At 43.5% G+C, this 12,757-nt stretch overlaps 1 protein-coding gene across 3 annotated transcripts in view; it reads right to left on the reverse strand.

The window, feature by feature from the left end:
- Nucleotides 1-2,874: 2,874 nt before the first annotated feature.
- Nucleotides 2,875-12,757, reverse strand: part of MROH2B (maestro heat like repeat family member 2B) — a 59,358-nt gene continuing 49,475 nt past the window's right edge. Inside the window, exons 34-43 of one of the 3 annotated variants that reach the window (XR_005530506.1) lie at nt 12,123-12,263; nt 11,634-11,748; nt 10,855-11,001; nt 10,442-10,624; nt 6,412-6,567; nt 5,929-6,063; nt 5,182-5,284; nt 3,966-4,031; nt 3,328-3,528; nt 2,875-3,140 (exon numbers count right to left, since the gene is read on the reverse strand). Coding sequence is in view for 2 of the 3 variants with exons in the window: in XM_039244291.1 (XP_039100222.1) it covers nt 3,422-3,528; nt 3,966-4,031; nt 5,182-5,284; nt 5,929-6,063; nt 6,412-6,567; nt 10,442-10,624; nt 10,855-11,001; nt 11,634-11,748; nt 12,123-12,263 (1,153 nt within the window). In the remaining variant the exon portion in view is untranslated. Of the gene's footprint in view, nt 3,529-3,965; nt 4,032-5,181; nt 5,285-5,928; nt 6,064-6,411; nt 6,568-8,733; nt 8,952-10,441; nt 10,625-10,854; nt 11,002-11,633; nt 11,749-12,122; nt 12,264-12,757 lie in introns of those variants that run through there. The other 2 variants (XM_039244291.1, XM_039244292.1) reach the window with 2 other exon arrangements.

A 12,757-nucleotide genomic window follows, 5' to 3' on the forward strand; every position in this document is an offset into this window, starting at 1 on the left:
GAGGGAAGAGTAGTCGTTCGGAGGGATTAAGAGAAATGATTGTTGGGGAGAGCAAAGAGATCTACATTTTTCCTGCCACACAGCACGACTGTGGCTTATCTGCAGGGCCTATGAGGCAGCCGCAGCAGGAGCACCAGGTGCTGAGCTGGGATCTTCTGAGGGGAGGGGTCGCCTTGTTTCCAGCCTCGCGAGGAGGGCGGCGGCATTCACAGGACCAGGAACACGGCCCCACGGAGGTGGCGTAATCAGCAGGCTTTATATGTCAGTTGCTGAGTTTACATTAATATTTGTGATTCTAATGATAAATTTGTTCATATTATTAATACTTATACTGTATAGGGTGCCTGGGTGGCTCAGTTGTTAAGCATCTGACTTTGCCTCGGGTCATGATCTCATGATGAGGGAGTCCCACTTCCGGTGAGCTTGAGCCCTGCTTCCGGTCTCTCTTTCTCTCTCTGCCCCTCACTCACTTATGTCCTCTCTCTATATATATTTCTCCAAAAATAAAAATAAAAATAAAAAACATTTATATTGTATAGGTAACATTTACTTAACAATGATTCTCTTCTAGGTTTCTAAATGCTTTACATATACATTAATACATTTAATCCTTACAACAGCACCTTGAAGTAGATATTACCTTGATTTTACAGATGTGGAAATTGAAGTACAGAGAGGCTATGGGTTTTCCCCCAGCTCACACAGCTTGTAAAGGGAGTGCTGGGATGTGAGAATTCTTGGGAATTCTTGTCAAGAGAGGATCCTTCTAAGATTAGGGTTTAGACAGATAAAGTTTCAGTGGCAATGTATGTTTCATGTGGCTGTTCTACCTAATTTCTTTTCTTTTTAGATTGAAGTACAGTGGACACACAGTGTTATATTAGTTTTGGGTGTACAGCATAGTGATTCAATCAGTCTATATGTTAGGCTACGCTTACCATAAGAATAGCTACCATTTGTCATCATGCAACACAACTACAATACCACGGTCTACCTAATTTCTATCAATCAGTGATGAGGAAGGCTCTTTGTTGGATGTTGGGGGTGTGTGTGGAGAATAGTGGTGGAGATATATAAATTAGTACAGACAAAGTCTTTTGTCAGTGATTTTGTACTCATGTTGAGAACATCCTAAGTTCTGAGATGGCTCAGCTCAAATGCTGACTCTTTGCCCCATGTTTCAAAACTGTCTTGTGCAGTACTGTAGCTACAAGCTACATATGGCTACTTAAACTTAAAATTAAAAATTTAATTCCTAGGATAGACTGGCTGCATTTCAAGAGTTCAGTTGCCAGATGTGGCTAATGGCTACGGTATTAGTCAGTGCAGATAAAGAATGTTTCCATTCAACTTGACAATAAACTATAAAAAAAAAAAAAAGTTTCCATTGCTGCAGAAAGTTCTAGTGGACAATGCTATTTTGAAAAGTTTTTTGACTTGAAATGACCTGCCAAAAGAGGTAGACTAAAACCGTATCTCTTACTTTCTTTTTCTTGCTCTTTTTTCTTTCAAATGTGTTATGCTTGGGAATAGCTTCTGACTCCATTAAGAATTTAATGAAAGCCATTACCCTGAAATGCACCTACACAATTATACACAGAAATTTGCATACAACTTCGGTGGTATCATGGACTCTTTGTGTCATATTTACCCACTGGAGCAGAGCCAATTACCCCAAAAGTTAGTGGCATAAAACAACAAAGATATACCATGTAGTTTTGTGGTTCAGGAATTCAGGAGGAGTTAGACTTAGTGATTCTGACTCAGGATTGTAGTAGGGTTGCCAGATTTAGTAAATAAAAATACAAGATGCTCAGTTAAATTTTAATTTTAAATAAACAATACATTTTTCTTCAGTGTAGGAATGTCTCATACAATAATCGGGGCATTCTTTACTAAAACAATATTCATAGTTTACCTGAAATTCAAATTTAATTGGGCATTCTGTGTTTTACCTCATAGTCCGGTTAATGTGTCATCTGAAGGTTTTAATCATCTGAAGACCTTCAGACTGGGGCTCATGGGTCTATTTCTAAGATTGCACATTAACACAGCTAGCAAGTTAGCTCTGGTGGTTTGCAGTGGGTATCAGTTCTTTGCCACATGGAACTCTTCCTGGGCTGCTTGAGTATCCCCCTCACATGGCGGCTGGCATCCCCCAGAGTAAGTGATTCAAGAGAGTTCAATACCATTTATGATCTCATGTGGGAAGTCACACTTTGTAATTTCTGAAATATTGTATTGATTACACAAGTCATCTAGTCATTATGAGAGGTAACAATATGACTATCAGAGGCAAGAATCACTGGGGTCCTTCTTGGAGGCTGGCTCCATCCTCTAGAATTTATACACACGGTTCATAGCATACAAGTTCTGAGAGTGTAGAAGTTTTCTATTCTGTTCCTGCTCACAGTTTTAGCCCTAGTAGCTATAACAACTAATTATACATTTTAGGCACTCAATAAATATTTGTTAAATGAATGAATAAATGAACCCTGTCCTAAAAAATTCCTTTGGTCCCTAGAAGGTCTTGTAGGAACAAAAGATGCTTCCCCAAAGAGGCCAAGAATGAAGAGATTAGAACATAGGTAATAGGAATTTGGAAAGGGATGCATCCATTTAATAACGTTGCTAACAAATGATCGTGATGGTGATGCTGTTCAATGAGTACCAGCCTCTGTGCTAGAAACTTCTTGCTATGTACATAATTTCATGTACGTAACCTCTGATGTAGGCCTTGTGAAAAGGAGTAAGGAGTTATGATTCAGATGCTGTGAAGAAGATTAACACATGGACGTGCACACACATACATACGCACAAACACACACATGCACACACGCCATTCAAAGGAAGGAATGCTCTGGGATAACAATAGAAAGAAAACCGTGAGATTTAATGCAATGTATGAGTATAAGTCTTTTGTAGAAAAGTACCTGGCATAGTCTCGACACAAAAATTACAACCTGAGAGAGAACACACAGGTTCAAGTTTATCATAAGACTATTTTTTAGAAAGTAAAGCATGTGAGTAGTAATTCAAGGCTGGCAGAGATAATACAGGGCAGGGCTATGTGTGGCAATAGCAGTGGCCCTCTTCTTAATGGCAGCGGAATTGTTTCAAGTCCTGTCATTTTTTGATATCTGCTGAGACATAAGGTTCCCAGGTTAGAGGGGTAACCTGTGCAAAGCTATGTGGCTGTCACTACTGAAATCACAGGTTATGCCTCAAGTGAATTTGTGGGATTTACTTCTTACTAATGGAAGGCGGCAGGGAGACCCTTGGAGGGCAAGGAATATACCGCCACTTCAGGATCCCTATGCCACGCACCATCTCTATCCTCAGATGCTGCAAGTTTGTAGGTTGTGAGGATGAAGACAGGAGTCAGTTGTAGAAAAAGCCTAGCGGTTTATTTCCTGGTGGTTTACAGAAGGATGGTTATCTCTTTACACCTCCTCAAAAGCGTCTGCAAGGCAGCTTCGGCTGCTCTCTGGACACTGATACAGGGGTCTTGCCGAAGTGCTTGGAGCCCTGAAACAGAAAGAATAACAAAGTTCAGTGAACAAGGAAAGCCAAGGCTAAAGCTATGCCTCACTGTGAGGCTCCATGTGGAGGCTCAGCTCTATGCAGAGCCCGGGCCCATGCCAATAGGCAGGATTTGGATCTGCAAGTTGAGAATCTATTTTAACACTGACATGGGGCAGAGGAGATCCTGACCATGTGATCAGTATGTTTATAGACAATCGGAAAATAATGGTCTCTTGGGAACGATGCCTGCAAAGAGCTGGAGCTTGGGGTTGCTTTATACTCTGGAGAAATCCCAGGATCAAGGGGGCATTAGAGACAGTAATGAGGCACTATGATTTTCAGTTTCTGGGCTCACGTGTAACTTGATGCAGCATTAACTTCTCTTTTGCACAGATATTTCTCTAGCAACAGGCTGCGCAGGAACTAGGCTTGGTACTCACGTGTTGTCAGTTGCTCTTTGTCTAATAACTGCACATATTGGTTGGTCAGATTGAGAACAATGGCATCTAAAATCAACAGGAGAAACAGGTACTAATTTCATTATAGAGGAAGAGACCATTAAAAGCTGGTCAGGTTAGGCTCTGCTCCTGGTCAGAAGTGAAATGGTCTGGCTAGCGAATGAGCACACTATATGACTCCTTTTGTGCCCTCAGAGTGATGCTGGGCTGATGACTATTGGGTATTTTTAAAAAATTAAATTAATTTTTCTTTCATAGTTTATTGTCAAGTAGGATTCCATATAACACCCAGGGCTCATCCCAACAAGTGCCCTCTTCCACGCCCATCACCCCTCTTCCCCTCCCCCCACCCCTCTATTGGGTCTTAAGTGCCATGTGTGGAAGTGTTCCCTCAGCCAACGTGCATTTGGGAAAGATCATGCAGCGTCCTCACAGGGGGTGCCAGTTGTTGCCGGGGTTTCTAACATGTGTATGATATGATCCCTGTCTTCAGAAAGTTTACAGTATATCATGTACCCAGTCCAATAAGGAATCCTTATGTTTTAACTCAGTCTTAAAGGTGGCCCATTCATAGCGGGCTGGATTAGTTGGAACAGGCTTCATGATAAATTTTAGAATTTCATAATACAAGGATCCTGAGGGATTCACTTACTTTCCTCTTTTATTTTATAGATCAGACCAAGAGGCAACACAGAGAATTTAAGTGAATTGTCCAGAATCAGAGCAGAGCCACAGTCTGCTGGCCTCCTGACCCACACACTTTCCACTTGTATCATATTGCTGCTAAAACTCTCAGCTTCAACTGAGCTTAAAGGGTTTACAATGGCTTATGTTAAGGGACAACGCAAAGGAAAACATTTAAGCAGTGGCAGCCAGCTTGGAGCAAAGACTTGGGCAAAAGAAGGAGCAATAACTTGGAACCAGAAGAAGCATGGAGGGCCCAGTAGGGAGGAGGGTCTAAAAGGAGGAGAGGAGGTGTTGGGAAGCCAGAAGATGTTACAAGTTTCCATTCACAAAAGAGAACAGTTTGGTTCCTTTCAGGCAAGATGTTCCAAGCTGTAAAATGAATTCCTTCTGGCATTTCTTTTTTGGTCGTACCAGTCATCCTTGTGTTCATGCTGGGGTAGCTTCCAGTCAAGGCAAAAGTGGATGGGAAGGAGCAGACATATCTGAGTAGGGAGTGCAGATGTGCACTCACCTGTGAGTTTGACGGCAGCACTCCGGATCATCTCCCAGTTGCTGCCAAAGAAGGGGAATGAGTGTGTGTGGAGGATCCACAGGATTTCCTGGTTTCTCTTTGCCTGAAAGAGATGTATATTACAAAGAGGGCAATCCAAAGGTACCCAGTGTGAAATTTGGCACTCTGTAGGTTCTACAAAGGGAAATCTAAAGGCCAGTGAACACTCACAGAGCCATTAATTATTTTACTGGAAGATGTCTTCTGGCTATTTCAAACCTGAATTTAATCAGAAGAATACTAGGGCTAAGGCACCTGGGCGGCTCAGTCAGTTAAGCATCCAACTCTTGATTCTGCTCAGGTGGTGATCTCATGGTTCATAAGTTCGAGCCCTGCATCAGGCTTCATGCTGTCCATGCAGAGTCTGCTTGGGATTCTCTCTCTCCTTCTTTCTCTACTCCTCCCATGGGCATGCACTCTCTCTTTCTCTCTCTCTCTCAAAATAAATAAATAAATAAATAAACTTTTAAAAAAGAAAAGTCCTGGGGCTTATGGGACTAATCAACAAACAGATGGGTTTCAGGAATCTTGAAGAACAGATCCCAGTCAGGACTTGGGGAAGGGCAGAGGGTAATGTGGCAGGACACCACATTGCCATCTCTCCAAGACAGTTCTGACAAGAGATCCTTGCGGTGTTGTTGGCCTGTCTGGGATTTGCCTGGACTTTTGGCTGTGGCTTTGCAGGCAGCATTTATTGAATGCTCTCACCAGTTTCACACAGAGCTGCCGGTAGAAATCTCTGGCCCTTGTTAGATCCGGACCATCGAGGAGATGATCTAACACCCCATAGAGTTCCTGAAGGCCCAGAAAAGGGATGCAGATGATCAGGACGTCACGGCAAGCCTAAGAAATAGAGTTCTTTGAGTCACAGTCCAGAACATTGGATCCTCTTCTGGAAGAGTGAGGTGGTGCCCAGCGCTGGGAGAGTGGGAGCAGATGCCTACAATGTGAGGGGCTTACAGTCTGTGCTGGCACCTTCCCAGATTCAAGGATGGAAGAGCAAACTCAGAGAGAGAGAGCAAGAAAGAACCTAGGGCTGGAGAAGAGGCTTTCAGGTCTAGTTGGGAGTGGTGGCCTCAGATCTGGCTTCTGGTCCAGCTAGACCAGTCCTCCCGACACTTCTTGGCCATGGGACTGGGTCGGGGGGACGGAAGGGGAGGAGGTGTGGGTGTCTGTGCAAGTGCCACTTACAGTTCCAATCTTGGGATTGGGATCCCAGAGATGGAGAAGGAATGAAATCATGCTCTTTTTTATTTCTTCTGCAAAAAAAATCTTCCACCTTCTTCCTGTTAGGGATGCCAGATTCTCAAATAAGAAGATGGCAGTCAGTCTCACATCATCCTGCTCCTGTGATGACAGATGCATGTCATGGGTGAGTCCCCCTCACAGGCCTTTCCCAGCCTGCATCTGCCCCCCACCCCACCTTGCCCCACTTTATCAGAAGGAGGCTGTGACCGGGACACTGGCTTGCTCCAGACACAGCCCCCATGTGCACCAAGAATGCCCTTCCTTTTCCAGCAGCTCTGTACTCACACTTCATGAGTTTAAATGACCATGAGTCTGGGATTTAAGTGATACTATAGAGCTAGAGATTTGGTTTCTGTCAGTTGAGTAGCTACTGGGGAAACATGACTGCAGGGATGGTAAACAGGGTAGGGATGGTTTCTGCTTAATGTGGATTTTATCCAAATTAATCCAACTGCATCACTAGCCTGGACTTTTGGGGCTTCAAATCTAAATTGCCCAAAGCCTAAGACTCTTCTCCAAGATCCCAAATACTTTCCAATGAGATTAAAAGCAACTCAGAAGTTGGACCCTTGGTCTCAGAGACAGAGAATAAACAACAAATAGTGCTTAGCCCGACCCTTGCATATGACAGGTTCTGGAACTTCCTTGCTTATTGTCCAGGATGGTTAGGCAATGGTTTTAAGAGCCAAAGGGTGAGGTGGTGGAGAGAGAAGGTCTTCTATCATCCCAGAAACTTTGCTGATATCGTTCCCAGTTCTAACAAACACTGATGGATTTTCTGGAGGTTCTTCTTTCTTTTTTCCTCCCGGATCCAGAAAACTAGTTTAAAATACCCATATAAAGACAGAGGGATGAAGAGAAAAGTTGTTTTGAGTAGCAGAATATTATTTTGAGTTAGCAATAAACAGGGGCCAATGAAAAGCATCCCCATGAATCTGAGGGGAAAAAGATAGAGGAGTATTAATTCTGGTTGCAAGATGGAATGTATCAGAAGTGGGCACAGAAACAAAAATGCCAGAAAAAAGGAAGTTAATAAAGATCTTCCAGAATAAAGAAAGACAGCTGGTTGGGACAAGGCCAGAAAAGTTAAATGAATACATGGGACATGACCTCTATAATGGAAAAGGAAGTAGAAATTAAAATGTACTAGAAATTTTTTAAAGTTTACTTATTCTGAGAGAGAGGGTGGGGGAGGGGCGGAGAGAGAGAGACAGACAGAGAATCCCAAGCAGGCTCTGCACTGACAGCTCAATGCCAGGCTCAGAGTCGCAAACTGGGAGACCATGACCTGAGCCAAAATCAAGAGTTGGACGCTTTACTGACTGAGCCACCCAGGTGCCCTAAAGGTTTCATTTTTAAGTAATCTCCACACTTAATGTGGGCTTGACCTTATATCCTTGAGATCATGAGTTGCATGCTCTCCTGACCATATAAATATTCTCCATAGCCAGCTATGCTCTCTAAAAGGCCTCTTTTTAGAAAAAAGGAAGCAAGCCAATAACAAAAATACCTAGAAAGGTATTTACTTTTTTCAACATCTTTAACGTTTTCCAAAATCAAATAATAGGACCTAATGATAGGAATGATAGGATTGATCAACCAATTGGATGATGCAAAAACAGAAAAGAAGCAACGAACCTGTTGGGGGTGATGGGAAAGATCCTAGAGTTTAGAGTCCTTGTTTTGAGTTGAGAGAATGGAGTCATAGAGAGTAAGATGGCTGCTCAGGGACAGGGATGAGTGCAAGCACGGACTGGAGTATGGGACAGCAGCCATATTTTCTGTTCTGCCATTTCACTGAAGTGTCACAGTGTTGTTTTTGTTTTTTTTTTTATTTCTGGGAGAGAGAGAGAGACAGAGTGAGCAGGGGAGGGTCAGAGAGAGAGGGAGTCACAGACTGAAACAGGCTCCAGGCTCTGAGCTGGCAATCAGCACAGAGCCCGACGCGGGGCTCGAACCCACGAACCGCGAGATCATGACCTAAGTGAAAGTCGGACGCTTAACCGACTAAGCCACCCAGGCGCCCCACAGTGTTTTGAGAATTCCAAGAAAGTGCATAAATATTGACAGAAAGTGGGGGGGGAGAAATTTGGAGATTATAGAATTGTATGCTTCATATATAGATTAAAAGTACAGGGCAAGGTTTCATAAAGTATAATAAGTTCAATTTATTTGTGAGAAGAGAGAAAAAATAGCATGGTGTAACTAAGACCTAAGTTTTATCAAACTTCACTTTTATATAAATATTATGGAATTAATACCTACTAAGGATGAGAAAGTGCTAACCTAACAACCAGCAAGACTTTAGTTTTTTTCTTTTCTTCCACACAAGACACCACAAAACTCATAAGTGACTGTTGGAGGCTCGGGTCCAAGAGAATTATCATCACTGGCCCAACAACAACCTGGGGAACCTAACAAACAGGTGGGGGCGCTGTAGGGGCGACTTCAGCTCTTTGTTGTTGAGGATTGTCATCAATGATCTGTGTAATGAAAGAAAAAAAAAAGAACACCTTGGTTATTTTATAGAAGATACAGTATTGAGTGGGAGCCAAGCAAGCAGTTTTGGGGACAAGATGAGTATGAAAAGTTACGTCGATAATGTTGGAGAAGGTAGCCGGAAGCAAGCAGAGAGTGGCTTCCAAAGGAAATGGAAAAATACAAGACTGGAGAATAATTGACTGTGGGTATATATTGCAGACTAAGACCCAGATCTATACAGTTAATGGACTGTCAAAGAGTCAGGAGGAAAGGGCAAGAGAAAATAAAAATTGGAGTGGATAAATAGGAAAAAACATCAGACCTGAGAGGTGATTTTTCTTTAGGTTGTACTCAATACTTTGCAGGCCACGTCTAGAGATACAACACAGTCACCGGCTTGTAAAATATTTAAGGAGCTGAAAAATTAGGTTTATGATGAATAATGAAGGAAATGAAGACTTTTCAGTCTGGAGACTAGAAGGTAGAAAGGTAATTTAATCAAGCCTTAATGTTTAAGAGGAGGAGACCAGAAGTTTTCCATCTCCTCTGACAACAAACATGAGGAGACAGGTTCCGATCACAAAAAATAGATTTAAGTTGGAGGTGAAATGGATTTTTCCACTGATGATGGTGAATAAGCCAAAAATAAATAATAAAATCTGGTTTTCTGGAAGGCATAAAGGAAAATGAACTTCCTCTGGTCTAGGGTCATCGACTGATCTTTCTTGAAATTTATTTCTAGGCTATTGACTAGATTGGGGGTTGGCAAGCTTTTTCTGTAGAGGGCCAGACAGTAACTAATTTAGACTTTGGGGGCCATATGGTTTCTGTAACAGCTAATCAGCTCTGCAGATGAAGTGTGAAAGTAACCATAGACGATATGTAACTGGTGAGTAGGGCTGTGTTCTGAAGAAAACCTTATTTATGAAAAGATGCTCTGGGCGGGGTTTGGCCCACGGGCTCTAGTTTATACTGACTCCTCGATGAGGTGAACCGCACAAGCATTTTGAACCTTTGTATATTGGATGTGGAAAAGAGTGTTGGAGATGATAAGGTCTTTACTGGGGCTGCCGCAATTTGTGGGAATGAGGCGGGACAGAGAGGAAAGCTCCGAAAGGGACTATACTTGAATGCATTGCCCTTATGGGCAAGTGGAGCTCAATCCTTCTGATGGGTGAGGAAGCTGGGAAGTTTATCTGCAAACTTTTGTTTCTTATTGTTTGTTTCCTGTTTATTCTTACTTGTCTGGCCCACCCTGCTCAGAGCAATCCCGGTTCCCAGGCCAGAGGGTACCCTCAGGCCGAGAGAGATGCGAGAAGCCAGCAGCCTGCACAAGGACTGTACAAGTGACCTCTGCAGGTGACCTGTGTGGAGATGACCACAGGGGAGGGGCAAGGAATATGGATGGGACACCGACGTTGCCTGCTACCAGCGCTGCCTGAACCTGTTCACTCACTCCTGGGAGGGAAGATTCTTGAATGGACTCACTTACATCTTCAAAGAAGGTTCTTGTTTGCAGCACTATTTCTTTGAAGTAGAAGCTCACATCCCGGTCTGTGAGCAGCTCCAGGATCTTTTTAAGAGCCTTCAAGCTTTCACAGACAACTTCGGTGCGGGCCAGGTGATACAGGCCTCTGATGATAGATTCCAGTATTATCTGCTTATGCTTCTTCACCTATTTGGAAATAAGGTCTCTTAATCTTGAAAATTGTTGTATGTGTATCTAGAATAGGGAAGGATACTGGAATTCTGTTAGGGTCACATATACTTCAACTCAAGAGACATCATTGTAGCAATTTCTTTTGGATTTTTACTTAATTGCTACGCAACCATGAGGGGTGGGTTAGTAAATAATTATTTTAAACTCTGCTTGAGTGTCCACGCACCTACCCCAACTACCTTTACCTTGTGAGGGGCTCCAGAAGCTGTATTACCAAGCCCTCGGATGGCCATTTGCCTCAAAGTGGCATTGGAGTCCCAGGCACTCTGATCCATCAGGAGCAGCACTTCTCGTAGATTCCCATGCTTCCAAAGGATCGGCTCCGTCATGAGCTGAAAATAACCACTTCACCCCTTTAGTTAAGGGAGTGGCCTCTCTTCAGGAGAGTTATAAGTGCATCACAACTACAATTAAAGAGTAGCGCCCAGCTGCTCTTGGGGCGGAGGAGGAAGCCCTCAGGTAAATCATCAAGTCTGGCAGAAACTAATCTCTCTGTGTGAGCAGCCCACAGGCCAAGGTTACATGGTAACGAGGACCACAATACCTAATTAAGAAGATGTTTCTAATCTAAATGGAAAAACAAGAGAACGGGAGTTACTGACAATGTTCCTTCTCTGGGTTGGCTGGGACAGCTTTTATGCCAAGGTGTGAGGGGGACCATAATATACTTGGTTACTTTTTCGTTTTGTTCCTGTCACAGTTATTGTCCACCCTTCTCTGTCTTGGGAGGTTGGTTCCTGCAGACTGGAGTGAAGGAAGAGGTTGGGGGTGGGTTCTTTTTCCTCTCTCATTCCCTTCTCAGGTATGGCATTTCTGGCGTTGACTGGATCTCTTCACTACCAAATCTCCCCTTAAGGGCCCCCTTCTGTGGCTCCAGCCCCCACTGAACTCCTGACCCTGAGAGAAATCCCGCCAAGGGGAACCAGAGAGCCTGTTGAGCAGTGACATGACTGTTCCCTCTTGCCTCAGAGAAGAAAGCTGTGCCGGTTATGCGATAGTTCTCCGAGGAGGAGGTGAGAGATGAGAACAGTTGCTCCATGATGTCCAGTATGACTCCATGTTGCCACAGCGCCATGCTCCTAGAAAATGCAAGTCTCCAATTGTAGCTGAGACCTTTTTCTTTCTAAACAATGGAGGAGATTTTAGTCCATTTCTCTCTCAGGGAAATAAATGATCTAAAAAAGGAATGTTCAATGAAAGAGCACTAAGGCCTAAACTTTAAAATAGGCTAACCAGGTGCCCAATTTAGGTGCAGTTTTCCTACCACTGTCCAGTGCATTGCTCTGTTTGAAGGGAAAGGTAGGATTTGGGCTCTTCCCACCTTCTCTCCCCACCTCCCTTTGCTCTTTCCTTGGTGAGTCCTTTGCTTCTAGTAAAGTTGCCTCCATTGCAGTTTTTACTCTGTTTTTCATTTTTCTCTTTTGTATCCAGTTCTCGAATGTCTGCACATTACCTGGCCAGTGCACATACTCCTACATGGTGGGTTCCAGGGCTGCTGAGGAGGGTCCATAAATTGTCGCCCTCATCAGATTCCTTGGCAAGGCCTTCTTTCATGGCTTGGGCTTGCACACACTTCAGAGTTGTGGTTGAGAGTCTGGAGGAGGCAGTGGGCATCACAAAAGTAAGTCAACCCCATACAGGGAGTTGCGAATCCCAAGTTTACTCTTCCTGTTCCCCACAAGGCTCCTTCAGTCCTGGAATCATGGATGTTGTGGGAGGGAAAAAACCAGACAGCCTAATCCCACACTTTAGTTTTGGGGTTAAAGGGGACACTGAAGGGATTTGGACCAGTAAATAATGCCACAAAATCTTGCCAACCTCTCATGAGAAAATAAAGCCTTAAGGATGGAAAGTGCCAAATACTGTATTTCACTGATTCTGAAACAGTCCTTCAGAAGCAGGATGTGTCTTGCAACAGACAGTGTGTTACGACAGTTGGGCAGACAGTGGTTGTGGCGTAGTTGTTATTACCAGTGCGTGCACGAGCACATGCATGGAGTTAGGCATGGTTCTTTGTACTGCTGTCATTTTGGTAACACTGTGTTATTGGAACTACATGTGTTGGGCCTAACTGTTGTTTAAAATGTT

This window comes from Hyaena hyaena, unplaced genomic scaffold (genome assembly GCF_003009895.1).
Source record: "Hyaena hyaena isolate Hyena2069 unplaced genomic scaffold, ASM300989v1 scaffold_236, whole genome shotgun sequence".
Taxonomy (NCBI): Eukaryota; Metazoa; Chordata; class Mammalia; order Carnivora; family Hyaenidae; genus Hyaena; species Hyaena hyaena.